Genomic DNA, 21,807 nt, shown 5'->3' with positions numbered 1-21,807 from the left:
AAGCAAACAAGCATTTTTCCCAAGCCCTGACCTTTCCCAGCAGCTGCTACCCAAGAATCCTTTTAACTTGAGCATTAAACACCGATCATTAAAAGCATGAGATTTAACAAGAGTTACATTGGATTAAACCAGACTCCAGCTATATCTATGCACAGCTCTGTGAGTTCACACACGATTATGGCACTCGAAGAATGATGGAGTCCATGATACGAAGGTACTCAAAACACCTTTAATAATAATAATAATTATTATTATTATTGTTGTTGTTGTTGTTGTTGTTGTTGTTATCCCACTCTTGTCCCAAAGCTGGAGCTCAGGGCGGCTGACAACATTAAAAAACACCATCCAGTTAAAAATATGCAAAAATATTATTGAAATAGAATTAAATTGCAACAATAATTAAAACTAATGCAAGCCGTGCGGAGTTTAATCCCGGTTTATCCCGAGTCTGTTCCCATCAGCGATTCACACAAGAATCTGAATCTTTTAGATAAACCCCGACGTCGATTATCCTGGTTTAAGTGGGTTTTCAACCCAGATTCTACCGGGATTATTTTCAGTGTCTGAACCAACCCTATGATCCTACTAAAGGAGGAAACAACTCTTAGTTCAATGAACCCCTGGATAAACCTCAGCGGCCGCTGAACTTGACTCTGACAACACAAACCCTCTAACATTTCCAAAACTTGTGGAGCTGGTCTCTCCCATCGCCACGGGAGAACAACATTTGCATGTTACATAAACCCTGAAGGACATCAGCACATTCCTTCTCCAAACCCAAATGATCTGCCAAAAAAGCAAACAAAACCAACCCTGTTTTGATCTGATCTTTAAGGGGGGGGTTGTGTTTTACAGCAAGTGACGCTCCAAGCTTGCTAAGGAGGAGGGGAAGGAATGTAACCGAATGTCATCTTTGCTGGGAAAGCCCCAGAGAAGTAGACTTTCAGGAAATGCGGTCTTGTGGCTGTCAGTTCAAGGATGAATTCAGAGAAACATTCAAAAGTTTCACAATTGGGGGATCGGTTTGACTTGGGAAAGAAGTCGCCAATAGAAATAAAAGGCAGAGCCTGTTTTTACCTTCCAGCTTGTTCTGTCTAGAAGCAGAATGGCAACCCTTTATCCGTTCCTTCTCATCCTTGCCAGTCTATTGGGGTCCCTTGGCCAAGAAGGTGAGTACGGTAAAGAGATGCGGAAGCAAACCAGGTATAGTCTTGCGCTTGAGCCGGATGGCTGGGCTGTGCCTAAAAATGAATCGAGAGGTGGTCATATCTACTATAGCATTTGAAGTAGACTTGGGTGGAAACTGATCAGTGTACTGTATAGATATACTCATGTATAAGTCTAGAAATGTAGGTTAAAAAATTGACCCCAAAAACCTGAGTCAACTTACTCATGGGTCAATGTAAGTACAGTATTTTAAGTGAGATAGATAGATAGATAGGTAGATAGATAGATAGATAGATAGATAGATAGATAGATAGATAGATAGATAGATATCCATATGCCCTGGAAGCATTGACCCCCTTCTACTCTCTTCCAGTTCTTTGGCATTGTTTTCCTTTCCTTCGTCCTTTACATCCTTCATTACATGCCCCTATGTTTTACCCTTGACTTATCCAAGGATCATATCAAGATCCATCATTATAGCTACAAAACCTGCCCTCAATTTATACATGAGGTCGACTTATAGTCGAGTATATACAGTAAATCTTCATCTCAGAATATGTTGTAACCAGCTTCTATATTGTGGTCCACAGTGAACATCGGAAGGTTAACTGGACGCAGGGAGAGACTGGTCACAACTGACTTTTTCAGTGTTTCCAGTTACGGGATACACAACCCGGGTCTAAATCTATATTATGTACTAAGGATGCCCTTTATATTTCAAGGGAATGGGTAAAGGGAGGAATTGGGATTACAAGAAGTTCGGATGCCAAAAGGACTGAAATCAAAACAAAAGGATCTTGTAGCACCTTTCAGGACAGAAAGAAGTTGGCAGCATCAGCCTTCATAGACTTGAGTCTACTTCCTCAGATGTAAAAAGCACATGAGAAAGTAGACTTAAGTCTAAGAAAGCATATGCTACCAACTTCTTTATTCCAGTGCACCTTTATGGTCAAATTCAGATGGACGTCAATCATGCTGGAGGGCCTACGAATGTGTACAGATGTATTTCCTCTAGGAATCTCTAGGTCCTCCAGTGCAACTCTGGGATCAACATCTGCCAGAGGTTGATCCTAGAAATATGCTGGAGGGCGTTCAAATGCCTAGAGAAGTGCTTTCTCTAGGGACCTCTAGGCACAACTCTATGGTCAACTTCGTGCAGAATTACGCTGGAGGATTTACAGATTCCTAGAGAGAACATATTAAGCAAAACTGCAAATAATCATATTTGCAAAAATGTAAGTTGCAAATGTGGAGGGCCGACTGCATTTAGCTCCATAATATGTACTTCACTTGCATATTATACATATTTCTACTAGATGAAAACTAGACTAACTAGATGTGAAGTCGAAGGCTTTCATGGCCAGCACCCATAGTTTTTTGTGGGTTTTAGGGCTATGTAGCCATGTTCTAGAAGAGTTTATTCCTGACGTATTGCCAGCATCTGTGGCTGGCATCTTCAGAGAATGCTGGCATGGAAGAGAGTGGGGTACATATATTCTGTGTGACCCTGGGTAGGGAGAAGTGTGTATATCTATATATAGATATATAGATATACCCCACTCTCTTCCATGCCAGCATCCTCTGAAGATGCCAACCACAGATGCTGGCAAAATGTCAGGAATAAACTCTTCTAGAACATGGCCACAGAGCCCCAAAAACCCACAAAAAACTAAGGATACCGGCCACACACACACGTGCACACACACACATACTGTGTGACTCTGGGTAGGGTGGAGTGTGTGTGTGTGTGTGTGTGTGTGTGTATATATATATATATACAGTGCGCCCTTGGCTTACACGGGGGATCCGTTCTGTAACCCCCCCACGTAAGCCAAATACCTCATATGCTTGAGCCCCATTCACCTGAATGGGGCTTGTGCACGCAGTGGCGCAACGGTGCAGCAGCACACACATGCCACGGGCACGCACCCCATTCATTAGAATGGGACACACCACCCCGCATGCTCCCACACAGCTCTACACAGGTTTGACGTATGCTCAAACCCGTGTATGATGCACGCGCACTGTATATCCCACACTCTCCTCCATGCCGGCATTCTCTGAAGATGCCAGAATAAACTTTTCTAGAACATGGCCAGAGCCCAAAAAGCCCACAAAAAACTTGACTAACTAGATTTGGGGAGGAAATATGACAGCCAACACAGAGAACATACGGGTGAAATCCGACCCTAGTGACTTCCATCTGGGATCCTAAACGAGACAAATATCGTATGTCTTACCTTTCCATAGATCTCCAGAAGAAGGCGTTCGTCTTCCCCATAGAAACAAATAGCGCCAGCGTGGTCTTGAAGGCTCCTCTCCAACAGCAACTGACCAGCTTCACCATATGCCTGAGATACTACACGCTCCTGACCCGCGAATACGGACTCTTCTCCTACGCCACAAAGACACGAGACAATGAGCTCCTACTCTTCAAGCCCAAACCCAACCAATATAGACTTTATCTTGGGGGGGCCTCTGTAACCTTCGTCCTCCCAGAAAAGAAGAACGCAAAGCCTGCTTGGGAGCACATCTGCATGAGCTGGGAGTCTGCCACAGGAATAGTGGAACTGTGGTTGGATGGGGAACCATTGCCCCGAATGGGGCTTCAGAAAGGTTACTCTATCAGTCCCGAGGCATCTATTGTACTTGGGCAAGATCAGGACTCCTTTGGGGGTGGCTTTGCTATCAACCAATCGCTTGTAGGGGAGATGAAGGATGTGTATATGTGGGATAGGGTTCTGACTGCGGACGAAGTGCAGCTAGTCTTGCAAGATCGCAGTCTTTCCAACTATCTGATCAATTGGAGATCCTTAAACTATGAAATCAAGGGCTATGTTGTTCTTAAGCCCCACTTGATTTCTTCTAGAGTTATGTACTTCCCTTCTCCTTTACCCGGCCCGTTTGGCGTCTAAGTTCAGACTAAGACAATGATGCACAAAAAGAGAGCGGTCTTTAATGCAAGATGTTTTTATTATTATTTGTTGTATATATACACAATCCAAGCTATTAAAAAAATTTTAATCTGCGGTATATACACAACTCGAGCTATTAAAATTATACAGTATTTACATACAATTAAATAATCATCCCTAAACTTCCTTCACCTCCGCAGACGCAGCTTGAACGGTAGCCGTAAAGAGTGTCCGAGGCCGACAGCCTTGTTCGGCCGCAGCGCCTCGGACTTCGGTTATTAACTCCGAAACCAACCAAGTTTGAGGGGTTTTTTCTTTCTTAAAAAAGGAAAGAAGTTAGAATCAAAGTCATAGATTGCTGCCCTCAAAGTTCTGTTATCCCTGCAGATAAATGTTGAAAACAGACTAAGTATCAGTTCAGCACATAACTAAAAGAAAATGCATCTTTGGGTGAGATTGTTTCCAGAATACCTTTTTCCCTCTTTCATACCAAAGCGTTAAGTTCGATGGGACTGGGATGGAGGAGCTTTGCTTAAAGCGAAATCCTTTAAACAAAGGAGTGGGAACAAATAGATACCCACATTAAAACAACCGCAAACAGGCGGGCAATCCTTGTGCGGGCAGCTTTTTCTTATCTAGGCGTGTTAGACATCAATATACTTTAAGCCAGTATCGCCAAACAGTGCAATATGCAAGTCCAAAATATCTGACAGCCCATAGGTTCCCTCGCTCCTGAATTACAGTTTTAGCAATGGGTTGAAAACAGTGGCCAAGAAAGGAATACATACTGCCAAGACGTTTGGACACACTGATAACCGTCCCAGATTTCTTGCTCCTCACATGTCTTAGTTCCCTTCTTCTTCAGTCCTCTACACTTTTCCTTTCATAGGGTTTCAATGGGGGGAGGAATGAAGCAAGCGGGCAACATTACTGTCTGATAACCAAGCAAAGAGGACTACCTAGCTTCAGGGTGACACGAAAGGCATTGACTTTGCACCTGAGATTTAATTCCTAGCTCTCAGCAACTCCACACAACGCACTATGATACTGCAACAGCCGTATTTGATCATTAGCATCTGCAGACTTGAGTCAGGTTTGAGTTTTCTATATGCAGCAAAAGGTCTGGCACCAGTTCTGCCTCCGAGAAGGGATCCAGTACTGAGACGCAACATGGCCACCCCCCAAACTATGGAGTATGTATCCCTTGGAGAGGGAAATAAACACAGAGGGAACCAGGCCACAATATTATCTATAGAATGGAATTCTGATTGAGATGTGGAGACTAAAAGAAACAAGAGCTGGTGAGACAGTTGAGGGAGGAATACCAAAGATGTTGGTTATACCTATTGCTAAAGGGGGCTATATAGTATCTGTTAACAGCGTCATCCCTTCAGAATTACTATCTTCATAGTGGAAGTCATTTGGATGCCAAGTCATCTATTCCAAGATGGTGGTAAATCCTTGATACAAGTGGAACTAGGTCATAATTTAGTTTCATAGATGTACAACTTTCTGAAATCTTTCAAGCATGGATAAAATACTCTGGCCCTCTTGGTGATGCTGGACTGTAGTCCCCATCGCCTCTCATTGTTGGCTATAATGGCGAGAGCTGATGGGATCCGAAGCCCGATGCATACTTCACTCCCGTTCTAGAGGATTTTCACCCATGCGCTACCAAATGAACTAAGCACTCTATGCTGAAAATGGACCATCAAAATCGTTACGGCTTCCTCTCTTTTTCCATTCAGATTTAAATATCCCATTAGAAAATATGACAACCTGACAACCGTCTCTCTCAACTTTATTATGACATATCATCGGGAGCGGAGAGAAGAAACATGAACGAGAGAGACACGCGCACTGAAGTCTTTCTGAACATAGGAAGAATGACCTTAACCAAAACCTTGACCAATGCCCCTTTTACCAAACAAATACTTGAAACCCCTTCTCTGCTGCCCCTCGCCCGCACCTCCAAGCCTAAACACCTCTGCTCCTTAAGTCATTCTCACAGCCAGCATTAATACTGCATTTCACAGTTCACAAATCCACCTACTCTAGAACACCTTGAAATCAAGTGACTTGGAGTGACAATAATATACCTGGCTTGCCTGAAAAGGAAAAAAATAATGACAACTGAAACAGAAAGGACAATAAAATATGATGTCCCAGGAGTAAAAGAAAGGAATTCAAGGTTTTCAGAGGAGGATTAGAGACCTTGGACCTACCAAGGAATTTCTCCCTCTAAAGCAACCTGGGGAAACATAACATTCAGAGGGCTGAGTGACCCCTAAACAGAATTTTTGGATGAATATGCAAAGCGTGGGTTGAGAGAGGCATCGCCGAATCTCAATTTGACCCTGAACAGTGAACACAGTCCAAGGGCATGGGATGGACAAAATGATATTGAACTAAAGTTCAACAGTGCAATCCAATATTTGGAGGGCAGCAGCTATCCTTGAACCTCAGCCATTTTTGCATCACTCATGTTATCATTGTGACTTTTTCTGGATTGGATGTAGTACTCGGCTATGAATGTTCAGTTTAAAACAACTAGGGTTTTGGCCCTGTACAGACAGGCCACAGTCTGTGGTTACAGCAGACTTGAAATTTCATTCCAGCCTCCAATCATCTTTAAATGAAGAAACTGCCTAGGCAGCGCAACCTGGATGCCATCCAAGAACACAGAATGTCCCTCCAAACAAGTCAAACTTCACATGTGCCACATTTGCCCTTTGCTATTCTACCTTTTTAAGAGCCAAAAAAAAAAAGGGGGGGGGAGTGCCAAACAGGTTTCAAATCATGTTTAGGAAACTGAAAAACAAGCTATTTTCATGAAAGATGAGGGGCACAGATTCCTCTTGATCCAATCTAAAGAAAGATCCACCAAACTTTCTCCCCTAAGATCTTGCAAGCTCTTCTGCACTCCAAGATATATATTTTGATTTTGTAAGGGAGATTAGAGTAGTAAAGTGCTGCTGCCTACACTAAAGCAATAAAAAAGAAGGCAACTTCAAGCTCACCTTCCAGCCAGCTGACCCTGAACTACTTCACTTGGAAAGGGAACTCGTGGAGCTCCTTTCCCTTCTACTTTGCTCAGGAAGGAACTCTGTGAAACCAAAAAGGAAACCAAAAGGAAAAAAAGTCCACCACAAAACTAGAACAGAAAACCAATTCCGTGTAGAAAGAACTACCCGCCCTCCACTCCTGATGGGAAAATGCATCCTCGCTGTTTGAGATGGCATCCCAAGAAGGAGAGAGGGAGGGAGGAGGGAAGGAAGACATCTTGTAGGGCTGGGCACAGTCCTACCGCGGAGTACAAGTCTGTCCAGTTGAGATCTAGATACAAAAGGTTTTGGAACAAGGACTGTTACCACATCCGGGTGATACGGGATCAGAGTCAACCAACCTGCACTCTGGGATGGGCACCACTTCCCTCTCCAGGGTATAAATCAAGGCAAAGTGACATTTCCCCCCGCCTACCCCTGTCCTGTCAAACAGTGCCCCCAGAAGCATCACATCACATTGGCACTTGATGGTCCAAGTTCAAACACCCAGCTTTATTTGCCTCGTCCCTTAGCTTCCGCCGTATGCTGCGTTTTTCTTTTTTCTTACGGAAAAAGGAAAGAAAATTCCTTAAATGATTAATTCAGGCACAGGACAAGTCTTGATCAACGGGGACAGCAGGGGCATCAATGAGAAGAGGAAGATGGCAATTCTAGTTTTTGGAGCCGGCGCCGGCGCAGTTCTGCTGCGTCTGGCTCCTCTGGCAAAGAGTCCTCTCCGTTCTGCTTGTGGCCAGATGGCTCTGTGTAACCTTCGGCACCTTCGCCCGAGAACAGGCCTGAAAGGAGAGACAAGAACATCTGTATAGAAAACAATGCATGAACCTGTTTTCTAGCAACATGTTTCTAGGCCATATAGTTGTTTCAATGAACTGGGATTAGTGGCTGAGTATTCATATTCTTATATCATGGCATTTTAATTTTCCTTGTGAGCTGCCTTGAGCTCTACATGAGGAAAAAGCAGGGCAGAAATACTAAACACGGCTCTTTGGGGTTTTTTGCTAATCCTTTCTGTGTGTTTCCTTGTTCATCCACCACAAATTCATCCTTGGCCTGCACCCTTTTACTCCCAAGTCCTGGACCCCTCCTTTCTCCCAGGCTGGGGTTTAAGGCGGTTTACAAAAAGGCCGAGGATAAAATAAAACACACACAGTTAAAACATACAAATCAAGATTAACATTCAAGCAATATTAAGTTACAGAATTAAAACCAAATAAAACCTCACTTTAAAACAGAATAAAAATAGTAAAGCAACATAAAAGCCAGTTTCCCATCAGCCAAGCCTGTGAAGGCAGTGAGATAAAGAGAAATGCCCCTTCCTTGCAGATTTTAACACTTGGGTTGGTTCAAAGGGGAAGATATGGTCCCCTCCACTGAACTCCTTTCAACTCCCAAACCAGCGATCAAGCAGCTGCAAACCTCCAGGTACTACTAGACTATAAATCCCATTAACCCTAGCTAGCATTTTTGCAATTCAACAATGTTATGGGGCCAATACACGCTTCAGTCTTGCTGTAGACAGACTCCTTTGGTCCTGTCCTTTCTCAGTCAACCTCAGAAAAATCACTGTCGTGAAATTCAGTAGATGAAATCTGGACCACTCCCCCATTTTCAACCCAACATAGCTCTCGCAGGGTTGATGTGAGGATAAAACAGGAAAGAGAGAGTCACATACCATCACCTTGTGCTCACCTGAGGAAATATATCTAGCTGGTAAATAAAAATAAACTCTTGCACATCACTCCAACAACAGACTTCCAGATATGACTTGTTCTCAGACCCAGACACTCCAGTTACCTGCTTGCCCTGATGCCTCTGTCTCTGTTGCTGGTGAAGAAGTTTTATCTTCAGGCTGGAAGACAGTGGTGGGCTCAGTAGTACCAGGTTCAGGGACGGGGGTCTCTGGAGATGATGCTGAGGTGGCAGGAGCACTTGGTGGCTGTGCAGGTCGGGGTGTCCTATGAAAGAAAAAGATGGACCCAGAAGAGAATAATGTGCCAGATCTTGGGAGATTCAGGTCCTATTCCCTCTGAGCTCGGAAACTCACTGGGTGATCTTGAGTATCTCTTTCACTCACACTCTCTTTATCTCTGTCTCACCTGAATCACAGGGATATAGTGGGAAGATAAAGGAGAACTATACTCTGCCTTGAGTTCACTTGAGGAAAAGTGGGATATAAATGGGTTTATGAGCTGGCTAGACATGAGCACCATGCTGGTTTTCAGTGTTAGTCCTCCTTTTTGGGGATCGCAGAAGGAGAGAATGATGGAATGAAAAGAAAACCCAAAGGTCATATTGTTCAGCCCCTTTCCATGCAGAAATCCAATGCTACTGTATTCCTAAGAGACAGCCAACCAACCTCTAAATCCTCTGATGTTCTCAACCTTTGATCCTCCATCTGTTTTGGACTTCAGCACCCAGAAGCCTTTGCCAGCATGGCTAATGATGAGGGAAACTGGGAGATGAAGTCAAAAACTTCTGGAGGACCAGATGATGAGAGATATGAGAATTCACCCTCTTCTGCAGTAGTATTTTGTGAAAAACCAATAATTACCCTTTAAAAAAACCACCTCAATACTAGAAACAAAATAGGGCCAATGGCTGCACATTAATAATGGATCTCTGTGGCTGGAAAAAAAAATCTTATACCCACAATAGGGCTATGTAAGTCTGTATTAAAGACGTGAAAATGTATGCAACAGATAAGGTGAATTATAAAGTCTAAATAAATAATTAAGGCAAATAAACATGCATCATTCTCTTCATATTCAATGTTCAAGTGTTAGGTAATGAACCCCAGAAAGCCAAAATGGCACCATCCATGTACAAGAGAGAAGCACCAACAAGCGTGGATGGTATCCCAAATTTCAAGTGCTGCTGCCTTAGTTTGCATTAAGAATGTTCTCTTCTAAAGTCCTCTGACTGCAAAATTGTGAGCTACTGCAAAGTACCTCTTCCATTTTCTTTTATGTTTCTCCTTATCCCCACCACACAGATCTGAAGGGTAAATTACCCGATCGTTGCCAACACAGTGAGGTACTGGTTGATCTGAAGCATGGCTGCATCCAGAAGTGTGTGAATGTTCTGCAGGCACTGGAGCCGGGCTTCCAGGTGCTGCCGTTCATGGCCTTCCATAGCTCGCAGTTCTTCTTCCGTCAGTCCTGCAAACCCAGAGGGCGGCACTGGCATCGGAGGGAAACCTTTGAAAGGAAGACAGAATGTCATGTGTGGAAAACAGGCTGAGAAGGAATGACACAGCAGATCGCGGGCAAAAAGATTACAACATTAGGAAGGGATACATGAAAAAACTCTGGACTGTGAATGCTGGTCCCGTTATGTTTCAAGGATGGGGCAAAAAGCAGTTTAGAAAAAAAATTTTTTTTTTAATTTAGGCCAGTTTTTGTTCATTAATGTTCTAAATTTTAAAAAAAACCCTGCTTATTATATTAATACTATAGCCCAACCCTTATGATGCACATGATGCACCCCAAGCGTGGCTTGTCATAAGCCAACATGCATACAAGGAGAAGAGTTGGCTTCAGTCTGCTTGTGTCCAATATATCTTGCTGGTTTGCCCCAACACCTCTTCAAAAGAGGCCATAGCAAACCTAGCAACTAGTTGCACAAACATAACTACACAGTTTTGGGTTACGAATCGTACCAAAGAGAGGCGGGAAAGGCATCCCCATCCAAGGGGGAGGAAAGGGGAATCCTGGCACCGTCCCTGTGGAGGCAGCGGCAGCGGCAGCTTCGGATGTGGAGGCCGAGTCACTCCTTGGCCTTGATGTTCCTGATGGAAACATAGTGAAAGAAACCACTGGAGTGTCAGACAAGAAAACCTGAATTGTACTCACTTCATACAGGAAGGAAAAAACACAACCTAAGAACAGTGATGGTTCACCAGAGAAAGGATGGAGAATGTGCTGCCCTGTCAATGGCTGAATGAAGGGGGAAAGCCCTAGCTGTGGGGGATCTCTCACCTGCTACCTGAGCTCCTGATGTGGAAGGAGTGGCTGCTGAAGGATTGTCTGTGTTGTTCGGCGGCTGAACACCAGGCACTGGAGGGAACGGAGCCATGGGGGGCCACAGGGGGAACATTCCCGGAGGAAAAGGTGGCAGGATGCCTTGGGGAACTGTAGCAGGGGGGAAAAGACATGAAAGAGACTTCTTGCATTCCTCAAGAGTATGGGCTAAAGATTGCAATAAATTATAATCTTCTGTGAGCAGAACAACAAGCACAGGGTCACCCGTCTTCTTGAAATTAGAAAAAAGAACAAGTTGAGCAAAATTAAGTCTTTGTAAGCATACTAAAGAATACATAGTGGACGCATTAGGTATGTTGCGTACAAAAAAAAAGCTGCCTTCAGTACATCTTGGCACACTAATGGAGAAAAACAGATATGTCTGTAGAGGTATTTTGAGTTACATGTAACAAGGATAATGAAACTTCTAAGAATTTTCCAGTTCCGATTATAGGAGATATGGGGCATGCCTGAGTTACTATGGCATCTTTGGAAAAGAATCATTGGCATTTACTATCATTCTCAGTAGCATGCAGGGCAGCCTCTCATAGGAAGCCCTTCCCATTACCTCCAACAGGAAGGCTCTCAAACTAATAAGCCTGATGTCATTGCTAAGTATGAAACATGTCTGAAACAACTGTTTAGAAGGACAAAGGAAAACTTACAGTTTGGGGGCTGGGGGATCAGTGGGGTCTGATGCGGTGGCTGTTGCTGTTGCGCACCCTCCTGCTGCTCAGGGGGAGTCTGAGACTGAGTGGGGAGAGAGGCACGGAGGACATCCATCCGACAAGTGGGGCAGGTCTGCTGACGCTGGAACCATGACCGCAGGCAGCTTAGAAAGAGACATCAATGACATTTGTTACACTTTTATCCTGCCTTTCCCCTAGTAAGCTCACATTGGTGTGAAAATGTCTCTCCTCTTCCCCAATATACCCTCACAACACCAACTATATATGGCAGGCTAAATAGAAAGACTGACCGGCTCAAGGTTAGTGGGGTCCAGACCCTAGATCTCTGGAGACCCAGGCCAACAGTAACCACACTAATTCTCAATTATTGTATAAAACCGAATACTCTTCAGATTCAGGGGCTCAAGCTCTTCAATTCTCCCCAAGTCTGGTCCCCATATTTATATGAAGGGAATGGCTATGGTTCACCAGCAGGCTATCTCAGGGACAGAGCTGAGAATGCCTTCTCACACTTTCTGGCCAAGACTCTGGATACCTACTGCCAGTCACATTCAACAGTGCTGTTGTAAATGGTCAGCATATAAAACCACTACTGCACATTGAGAGGTATATAAAAAGGTGGGTTTACAAAAATCCCATTAGGCAATCCCACCTGGTGTGGAATATGTGGTTGCAAGGCAGGCGTTTTGCTCCTGTCACCATCTCCTCTCGGCAAATGATGCATACATTGTCCATGGCCTGCAGCTCTTCTGGCGTGGCATCAGGATACCTGAGGGAGGAAAAGATGGCAGAAAGCCCATGAATCTTTATACATCTAAAAAGATAAAATACATGCCAGAAATCTGAGATTCTGAATTCCACAGCTGTGAGTTACTTGAAATGCAATAAAACCATTCTTTTAGAATTTCTCACAGGTAGTTTTAACAAGTGAACAACTCATGCCTCAGTGTCTTTGACCACTCATTCAAGGTGCCTAGAAGAAAGCCCCACTTTCAGCACAGCAGATACTCACAGGGTGTTCATATTGCGGATGGCCCGGCGGGACATGATGGCATCTGTCACGGCTTTCTTGAACTGCCTGGAGAGACATAAGCAAAAGTCAAAGTACTTTTATTCCATCCATAATGGTAGGTCAATACATGAACACACATGAACACACAACAGTAAGTATAACCTGTCTTACCTCATAGCCAGATACATGGGCCGGATTGCAAACAGCGGGAAGGTGTGTACTTTTATCATGATGGTCATGAAGGCCACATACAAGAGGACTTTGATGAAACCTGGGGAAAGACCAACAAGTGGTGTCAGACCTGCTTTAACACCTATGGTTCATAACCTGCCGGATTTGGGCAAAACGAAGTGGCGAAGCTGCCTGAAACACATGGATGTTGAATTCTCATTCTGCGCATGAGCAAAGAAAAGCCTTGGCTGGGATGAAGTCACAACAAATAGTGGCCCAAGCTCTCCCACCACCCTCCCTAACTAACCCAAGGGATCACCTCTTCCTCTGATTCGCTTACCTGTGAAGAGCTCTGTATAAAGCATATAGACAGCCTTGTTGTCCCAGGGGTTTTCACTTTGGAGGTCAATAGAGTGCAGGATATATTTGATGAATATAGTGAGCACCATTGTCATGAGAATGGCATACTGTGGGGGCAGAGAGAGAAAACCTCAAGTCAGTTGATAGAATTGCTTCTCCCTACTTCTGTTCGTATTTCATCAGTCATAAAGAACAGAAAGCAAAATGGAATCCCAAGGCCTTCTTCCCATTCTGCCAGGCATCATCATCGCTACACTGTTCAATGCAAAGCAAGTGCCACACGAGGGCAGTACAGACATGCAAGGCATACCATGCCCTGCTGCCAAAGGCCCAGCCCAGTCAGATGACTGAAGCAAGGGAACCAAGACATCGGGGTACAAAGAAGGAGAGAAGGGAAGCCGAATCATTCCTTCCACTGTGCTGAGAGACTGGATGCCTTTGTGGTCTTCCTCTCTCCCTCATACCTAGTAACAGCCATTCCATCAGGCTACCTGAACTGCTGGTCATGAAACCATCTATTATCAACTTTAAGGATTTATGGTTCATGGTGCTTAAGAACATACTAACTTCCATCTAGGATTGTGAGACACACTTACTGACCTCAAACCCAAAGACCAGCTGGACAGAGGCTCCCCGGGTGAGAATGCTGTGGTAAGCATGGCTGACAAACAGGAAATCCAGGATGCCCAGGAGAACCATTAAAGCTGAAAGAGAATTTAACCATCAGCGGAATACAAACAAGAAATAAAAGAGATGGAAGCAAGGAAGACACAGTAGAAAACCACCCACCATATAAACAGTGAACAGTCTCATGTTCCTGACAAATGTGAGTTCAATCAGGATTCTGCATCCATGGACACAACCCTCCATAGCTTGAAAATATTCCAAACAAAAATTCCCCAAAGCAAACCTTGATTTTGCTATTTTATATAAGGGGCACCATTGTACTACATTGTATATAATGGGACTTGAGCATCCATGGATTTTGGTACCCACGGAGGGTCCAGGAACTAAACCTCAGCAGATACCAAGGGCCCACTGTACACTGGAGAGTTAAGAGGGATGTGGAACCTGTGGCCATTCAGATGTTAGTGCGCTATAAATCACATCGCCCTGGATCATTGGCTATACTGGCTGGGACCAATGGAAGTTGGAATCCAAAATACCTGGTTCCACATCCCTAACTTGTTGCATAAGTAACATGGGATTCTGGAGAACTAGCAAAGACCTTTGCACAGTGGTTTGCAATCTCAGGCTGCCCAAATGCTGCTGGATTACAACTTCCAGAATCTTTCACCATTAATCATGCTTCTGGTAAGGCCAAAACACACTGCAAAAAATAATCCAGTTTCGGACCACTTTAACTGCCCTGGTTCAATGCTAGGGAATGGCAGGAACTTTTGTTTTGTGAGACATTTAGCCTTCTCTGTCAGAGGGTTCTGGAGCTACAACAAACTACAGTTCCCAGAATTCCCTAGCACTCACCCAGGACAGTTAAAGTGGTCTCCAACTGGATTATTTCTGCAGTGAATTTTGGCCTACAGAGAAGGAAAGGCTCAAGAAAACATTGGTACTTACAGACAATGCGGAAATGAAAGAGCCAGGAAATGTTAGGACTTCTCTCCATCTAGAGAAAGCAAAAACAGGCCAGACATCAACCAGCTACGCCAAACCCATATCACACTTGTCACTGGGACAAATCAAGCAGAACGTGCAATCTCTGTTAACTGGCCATGCTTATTTCTACTTCTATTACAGACATGGAGAACGTGTGATCTTCCCGATGGTTGTGGCTGTCACTTATCACAATGGCTATGCTGGCTAGGGCTGATGGGAGTTACAACATGCCCCCCATCACTGTTTCTTAGTGCTGTAATCTTGTACAGAATCAAGAAGTTCTGCAAACAAGTGTCTTTCATTGAAGGCTGAAAAAAAGTACAACCCAGTCCTGTTATGGTTCAGTTTAGTTTCCCAACAGACCAGTGTACCAAATGTTTCAGGGCTAGTTCCATACCGTAATTTTGATGTCCACTAAGTAAAGTATCTGCAAACGACAGACCTTAACCCAGGCCTGAAGAAAGAGCCCCAGCATGCATAGTCTGCTCAAGCAGGACTGGGAAAAAATTGCTCTTCAGATGTTTTTGACTACAATTCCAAGAAGCTCATGCTGGCTTGCACTTCTGCAAGTGGATGCCACTAATAGTACAACTCACTGTGGGAAGACAAACACTTTCCTGTGGTTCCTAAGTTTGGTGAATATCTGCTGCTAGGAGCAGAAAGGATGAGCATGCAATGAGATATGGGGATGGAGTATATGCATGTACTAAGATGATGCGCTGCAATCCCTGCCCTCTCCAGCAAGGACCACCAAGGTTGTACAATCCAGTTTACACAAAACAAACTACACTGTTTGACCGCAACAGGATATTCGAGGATGCCCCAACACCAGCCAAATTCTAACAGCTTTAAGCAGCAAGCACATTTTAAATCTGTCATACTCACAAAGTCTACCCGGTCCTCAGCCAACCAGTGGAAGCACTTGAGGAAGAGGAGGAGGGTGAACAGAGCCACAAAGCGTGGGCTGAAGTCATCCCTGAAGACTGTGAAGGCAAGGCAGGTCTCGGTCACTGCATACCATGACCGCTCAAGTAGATGCTGTGTGAGAGAAAGTGAGTTAAGCAGCTCTCTCTAACCATAGGTCCTTCCTTCCTTATGTCCCACTCTAAAAAAAACTACACCTTCTTTAAAAGACTTCCAGAAAGCTGCAACCAGATGTTGTATGTAAGAGCAATACAAGCAATATTTTTTCCCTCTACAATGAATAGAAGATGCTTCCTAAACACATCAGAACAGACTTTCTGGTTCTTCCTGATGCCTAACTTTTCAAACTTCCCATCAGGACCCAGCAAGGCTCACCTCCATCTCTGCCGCTCGGAGCTGTCCAAAAAACACTTTGCCCATGAATTTGCCCAACAGGAACACCAGGACAAAAGCCTGGATGTACAGGACCTGGCACAAAAAAGGAGATAAAGGACATGACTTGGAAAGCATGCTTAATAACCATTCCTGTTTTAATAACTAATAACTTAATAACTTAATCTCCAGACTGAAAATCCACAAGGACAGATAGAAGCATCTGAAACTTGAAACTTCAAGTAGTCCAAGCTCCAGATACCCTGAAGTATATCTCTTATCATCCCAAGCTGAACAATAGTTGGGAATAATGGGAGACTTAGTACAAAATGTGAAGGAGACCAAACAGGGGACTGAGAACAACAGCAGACAGTCGGGACAAACAATGGGGCATCAATACATCATGTATTTGCATTTGGCAGCACATTTAGAGATAACTGGGACATGGCACATAATTGAAAATGCTAAAGTGCACTGTAACTCTCTCAATGGTTAGGGTCTAGATTCTAGAACATCACGTTAATGGAGAAATTAAGTGGAAAGGGGTTACTACTGATATCCAAGACCACTCTAAATTCAATGAGACTTGGTACAAATGCCAATCTTCTCACTTCCCCTTCCTCACATGTTGATCTTTGGAAATACACTGTATTAATAGAATCATAGAGTTGAAAGAGACTCCAAGGACCATCCAGTCCACCTGCTACCATGCAGGAGCTCACAATCAAAGCATCCCCGACAGATGGCCATCCAGCCTCTGCTTAAAGACCTCCAAATAAGGAGACTCCATCACTCTCCGAGGGAGTGCCTTCCATTGTAGAACAACTCTTACTGTCAGGAAGGTCCTCCTAATGTTGAGGTGGAATCTCTTTTCCTGAAGCTTGCATCCATTGATCCATCTCCTATGCTCTGGAGCAGCAGAAAACAAACTCCATCCTCAACGTGACATCCCTTCAAATGTTTAAACAGGGCTGTCATATCACCTCTTAACCTTCTCTTCTCCTGGACTAAGATACCCAGCTGCCCAAGTCTCTCCTCATAAGGCATGGTTTCCAGACCCTTCACCATTTTCGTTGCCCTCCTCTGCACACGCTCCAGTTTCTCAACATCCCTTTTTGAATTGTGGTGCCCAGAACTAGACACAGTGTTATTCCAGGTGAGGCTGACCAAAGCAGAAGAGAGTGGCACTATTACTTCCCTCGATCTAGACACTATATTATTATCGTTGCCATGACAGCTAGAGAGCTCTTACTTAGATAATCAGGAAACACACAGAGTTCTCCTCCTGGCAAATAAGATATGCAACATACCGCCATGCTGGGGCTGGACTTGGTCAGGTAGACCACCGTTGGATAGAACTGGTGCTTGAGATAATAGGCGTGAGCCACCACAGCGGAGGTCAGGGCCAGGCTGGCAGCCATCATGATGGCTGTTCGTAACATCTCCCTCGTCCCACGTCCGGCAGCCTGTGAGGAGGGAAAGAAAAGAGTTACGATGGCTGAAGAGGGTGTTCGCCAAGGCTTGTCGGAGAAATAAAAATAAAACATGATGAGCCTCGCTATTTGCATTGCAATGCTCCAGTGCATCCACGTTGCTATTCTTAGGCAGCTGCTGAACCACATCCTACTGTACATGTATGCCATTGACGTATTAATATAACCCAAGTTACTTTGGGACTACAACTCTCAGAATCCCCCAACACTGGTCATTCTCCTTAGGAGGATTTCAAAGTCATTTTTCCTTGCTCCAGCGTTGCTCACCCAAGTCAAGAAAGGCTACAGAGTTAACCCGTCTTTGATTCTCTGAAGGTGTCAGCCGCAGTTAAAGCGGTGCCAAACAGGATTATTTCTGCAGTGTGGATGCAGCCTAGGAGAGGGAAAAGGCAGTGAGGGAAGAAGGGGAACCTGCCAGATCAATAAACCCCGATGACCAATGGGCAGCCAGATTGCCCTCACATCACCCAAGATGCCTGACTTAACTTGCTCCATCCATATACAGTTGGTTGTTAAATCTTACCCCAGAAGTGATGTCAGGACACCATCTTATGCTCTACTTCGCTGGCAAGTAGGTGCAACATGATCTGTACCTGTTGAATATGGCCAGTGCAGGTTGGAGAGAATACCACTTTAGTTGTTTGTGGGTCTTTCAGGCTCTGTGGCCATGTTCGAGAAGAGTTTATTCCTGACGTTTCACCCGCATCTGTGGCTGACATCTTCAGAGAAGGCTGGCATGGAAGAGAGTGGGGTCACACAGTATATGTGTATAAACCCTGCTCTCTTCCATGCCAGCATCCTCTGAAGATGCCAGTCACAGATGCAGGCGAAATGTCAGGAATAAACTCTTCTAGAACACAGACACAGAGCTCAAGACACCCACAAAAAAGTATTAAATATATGTCTGATTTAATTCTGTTTTAAATCAATAACTTGGTGGCATTGCAATATATTTCACAGGCCGGGGATTTCTGGACACACATTTGCAATGTGTTGGAAGGACTCCTGTTCCTTGCGTTTAAGCAAAGAAGCATCAAAGATCTGTGCACCTGTTGCCCTACAAGAACGGCAGTTCTGCTTCTACTAACCACAGAGAAAAGCGTTGCTACTTTTACAGTCGCAAGAGTTGTGTTGTGGGACAAAATGAATGTCTCGCGTAGATGGTTAGGCATTCTGGGCTCCTGCGGGGCTATAGATCAAGTACACAAACACACACCAATACAATGCAGGACGCTGAAAGGTGGAACTTCTCCTACTGAGCTTGGAAGCTTCCCTATCCAAAGATGCAAGACTTCCCAAGTACTGCCTATCCTTGATGCCACGAAGGCTAGAAATTGGTTCTGTTAGAGAAAATGATAACCAAGCGTCTTTGTATGTTGATTTATGTACCTCCTGACATGATCTATTGCTTGAGTAGGGAACACAAACATGAATACGAAGGCCTCTAGAACTCCCAATCTGTCCTAGTTTGTTCAGACAATGGCGAGAGATCATGGGAGTTGCAGTCCATCATTTGGAGGGCCATGCAGTCCTCAGTTCTGCTGAAGTCTCTGTGTGCATCTGAATAACTCAGGCTGCTTCCATGCTGCAGATATAAATCCAGTTTGACTTTAACTCGTGGCTCAGTGCTAGGGAATTCTGGGAACTATAGTTTTGTGAGACACGTAGCCTTCTCTGACAGAAACAAACTGCTTTGGTGACATCATAAGAAGGCACTAATCATTAGAAGAGACAGAAGGCAGTACAAAGAAAACCGCATGCCATATGGATGGACTCTATTAAGGAGGTCACTGGTGCGAATTTAAAGGAGCAAAGCAATGAGAGCCAGTCTTAGGGGCGCCATAAGTCTGAAACCACCTGAAGGCAGACCGCAACAGCAACAACAACCCCAGAAAGACAGTGTGATGAAGTGGTTTGAGCGTAGGACTATGACTCTAAAGAACAGGATTCAAAGATATAGCCGTGTTTGTCTGTGGAATCAGTATGGAGAGGGATCTTGGAGCACCTTTGAGACTTAACTGAAAGCAGGCGCTTTCCTAGACTTGAAGTGCATCACGGACTACAAACGCATCTGAGGAAGTTTGCAACACCTTTGTTCACAGATGACTGAACTAAAACCAAGCTAAAACTGATCTTGGCACTTTGTTTCCGTACACAAAAGGATGCTGGGTTCAAATTGAGGTTTTCTCACACGCCAAAGGCATGTATATAAGTCTGTCCCTGGGGTTTCCACTCCGCCAAACGCACCTGAGGAAGTCAAGCGAAGTCTAGGGAAGCTCATGCAGCGATTTTAGGCAGCATCAATAAAAGTCTAGTGTCTAGATCAAGGGAAGTCATAGTGCCACTCTATTCTGCTTTGGTCCGGCCCCACCTGGAATAAATAATCCTGTGTCCAGTTCTGGGCAAAACAATCCAAAAAGGACATTGAGAAACTGGAGCCATGTGTCCAGAGGAGGGCAACTAAAATGGTGAACAGTCTGGAAACCATGAAGCCCTATGAGGAACGCCTCAGGGAGCTGGAGAAGAGATGATATGATCACCTTGTTTGGATATTTGCAAGGGGGGGGGTCACATAGAGGAGGGAGCAGGCTTGTTTTCTGCTGCTCCAGAGAACAGGACCCAGAGCAGCGGATGCAAGGCACAGGAAAAGAGAGTCCATCAGCATGAGGAAGCTCTGTCTGAAGTGTGATGGAGCCTCCTTCCTTGGAGGCTGTCTTTAAGCAGAGGCTGGATGGCCATCTGTCAGTGGATATGCTTTGAGGGAGAGTTCCTGCAGGGCAGAATAAAGGGCTTGGACTGGATCAGGGCCCTTCTTGGGTCTGCGATTCATGCTGGCGGCTTCTTTCTTTCGGTTAAGTTTCAAAGGTGCCTCAAGATCTCCCTCCTGGATCCCCAGCTCAGCCGGGGAAAGCCATTGGGGGGCCTTGGGAGGAAGTCACGCTCTCTCAGCCTCAGAGGAAGGCCATGGCAGACCCCCTCTGGACAAATCTGGTCAAGAGAAGCCCCTGATAGGCCTGCCTTCAGGATGCCCTAAGACCGAAAGAGCTGGAAGGCACACCGCGCAATGGCCATGGCAACCCATTGGGAGACCTTAGCCAAGTCACACTCTCTCAGCCTCAAGGGAAGCCAATGGCGAACCTCCTCTGAGCCAATCTTTGCCCAGAGAAACCCTTGATAGCTTCACCTTAGCCTTGCCCCCGCCCTGTAACCATGACAACCGCCGAGGAGGCTCCTACTTCCGGTTAGGCCTCACTTCCGGTCGTTACCAAACCCTCTCCGTCCAAAAACAGTCCTCTCGCTCACCTCAAGCCCGGCGACACCGGGTCCTCCGGAGCCTCCCTCGGCCGCCGCCACCTCCTCTCGTCTCTAGCTCTCTAACCGGAAATCCCGATGCTGAAGCGACACGCCACTTCCGGTTTGGACCGTACCAAGTGTCTTCCCCCTCAACGCCTCCTTTTTCTTCTGTAAAAAGGCGTCGTCCCCGCATAACGTTGTTTTTTAAACACTAAATAATTTTTAAAAGACAATTTAAAATGATTTCCCCTTCATTTCCCGCTTTTTTCACAAACAAATCCACCCCTCTCTTTGAGTGTCCTAATGGTACGGTCCAAAGCTTTCCGCTCGCTGTTGTCTTCTAACTCTTGACGGGCGAAAAAAAAGGCTCCCGTGGCTCACGCTGATTGGTCCAAAGTCGAGGCTCTCAGCCAATCAAAAAATAGTTGCCGAGTTTGGCCCACTTGGGTGGGCGGGGCGTTGCTAAGCGAAAGGAGGAACCCAGAGGGGCAGGAAAGAGGCCCTCTGCACTACAGAAATAATACGCTTTCGTACTGCTCTAACTGCCCTGGCTCAGTGCTATGGGATTCTGGGAATTGCAGTCTCTTGTGGCACCCTGACACTCCCTGACAGAGAAGGCTGAACGTCTCACAAAATTGGAATTCCCAGAATTCCCTAGCACTGAGTTAAAGCGATGTGAAACCAAAAGAGTTGTCAAAACTAGATTATT

At 45.0% G+C, this 21,807-nt stretch overlaps 2 protein-coding genes across 4 annotated transcripts; one reads left to right on the top strand and one right to left on the bottom strand.

The window, feature by feature from the left end:
• The first annotated feature begins 908 nt into the window (after positions 1-908).
• LOC121915113 (C-reactive protein-like) lies at positions 909-4,200 on the top strand. The gene is made up of 2 exons (XM_042438984.1): positions 909-1,169; positions 3,418-4,200. The coding sequence occupies exons 1-2, from the start codon at positions 1,106-1,108 to the stop codon at positions 4,080-4,082; spliced, it is 729 nt and encodes a 242-aa protein (XP_042294918.1). The 5' UTR covers positions 909-1,105; the 3' UTR covers positions 4,083-4,200.
• Positions 4,201-7,618: 3,418 nt separating this feature from the next.
• On the bottom strand, positions 7,619-21,214 carry SYVN1 (synoviolin 1). 3 transcript variants are annotated; one of them, XM_042438967.1, is made up of 16 exons: positions 21,108-21,214; positions 17,622-17,777; positions 16,315-16,407; positions 15,901-16,053; positions 14,977-15,025; positions 13,999-14,102; positions 13,379-13,505; positions 13,039-13,138; positions 12,868-12,933; positions 12,508-12,624; positions 11,832-11,998; positions 11,125-11,277; positions 10,806-10,934; positions 10,158-10,344; positions 8,942-9,102; positions 7,619-7,923 (listed from the first exon to the last, which is right to left on the bottom strand). In XM_042438967.1, the coding sequence occupies exons 2-16, from the start codon at positions 17,751-17,753 to the stop codon at positions 7,772-7,774; spliced, it is 1,890 nt and encodes a 629-aa protein (XP_042294901.1). In that variant the 5' UTR covers positions 17,754-17,777; positions 21,108-21,214; the 3' UTR covers positions 7,619-7,771. The 3 variants fall into 3 exon arrangements, with proteins under 3 accessions (XP_042294901.1, XP_042294903.1, XP_042294902.1); XM_042438969.1 differs by lacking the exon at positions 21,108-21,214 and adding an exon at positions 18,328-18,471; XM_042438968.1 differs by lacking the exon at positions 21,108-21,214 and adding an exon at positions 18,072-18,172.
• Positions 21,215-21,807: the final 593 nt, after the last annotated feature.

The sequence above is a fragment of the Sceloporus undulatus genome, chromosome 9 (genome assembly GCF_019175285.1).
Source record: "Sceloporus undulatus isolate JIND9_A2432 ecotype Alabama chromosome 9, SceUnd_v1.1, whole genome shotgun sequence".
Lineage (NCBI taxonomy): Eukaryota > Metazoa > Chordata > Lepidosauria > Squamata > Phrynosomatidae > Sceloporus > Sceloporus undulatus.
The sequence above is the reverse complement of the archived record's forward strand: the minus strand, read 5'-3'. Positions and strand labels throughout refer to the sequence as shown.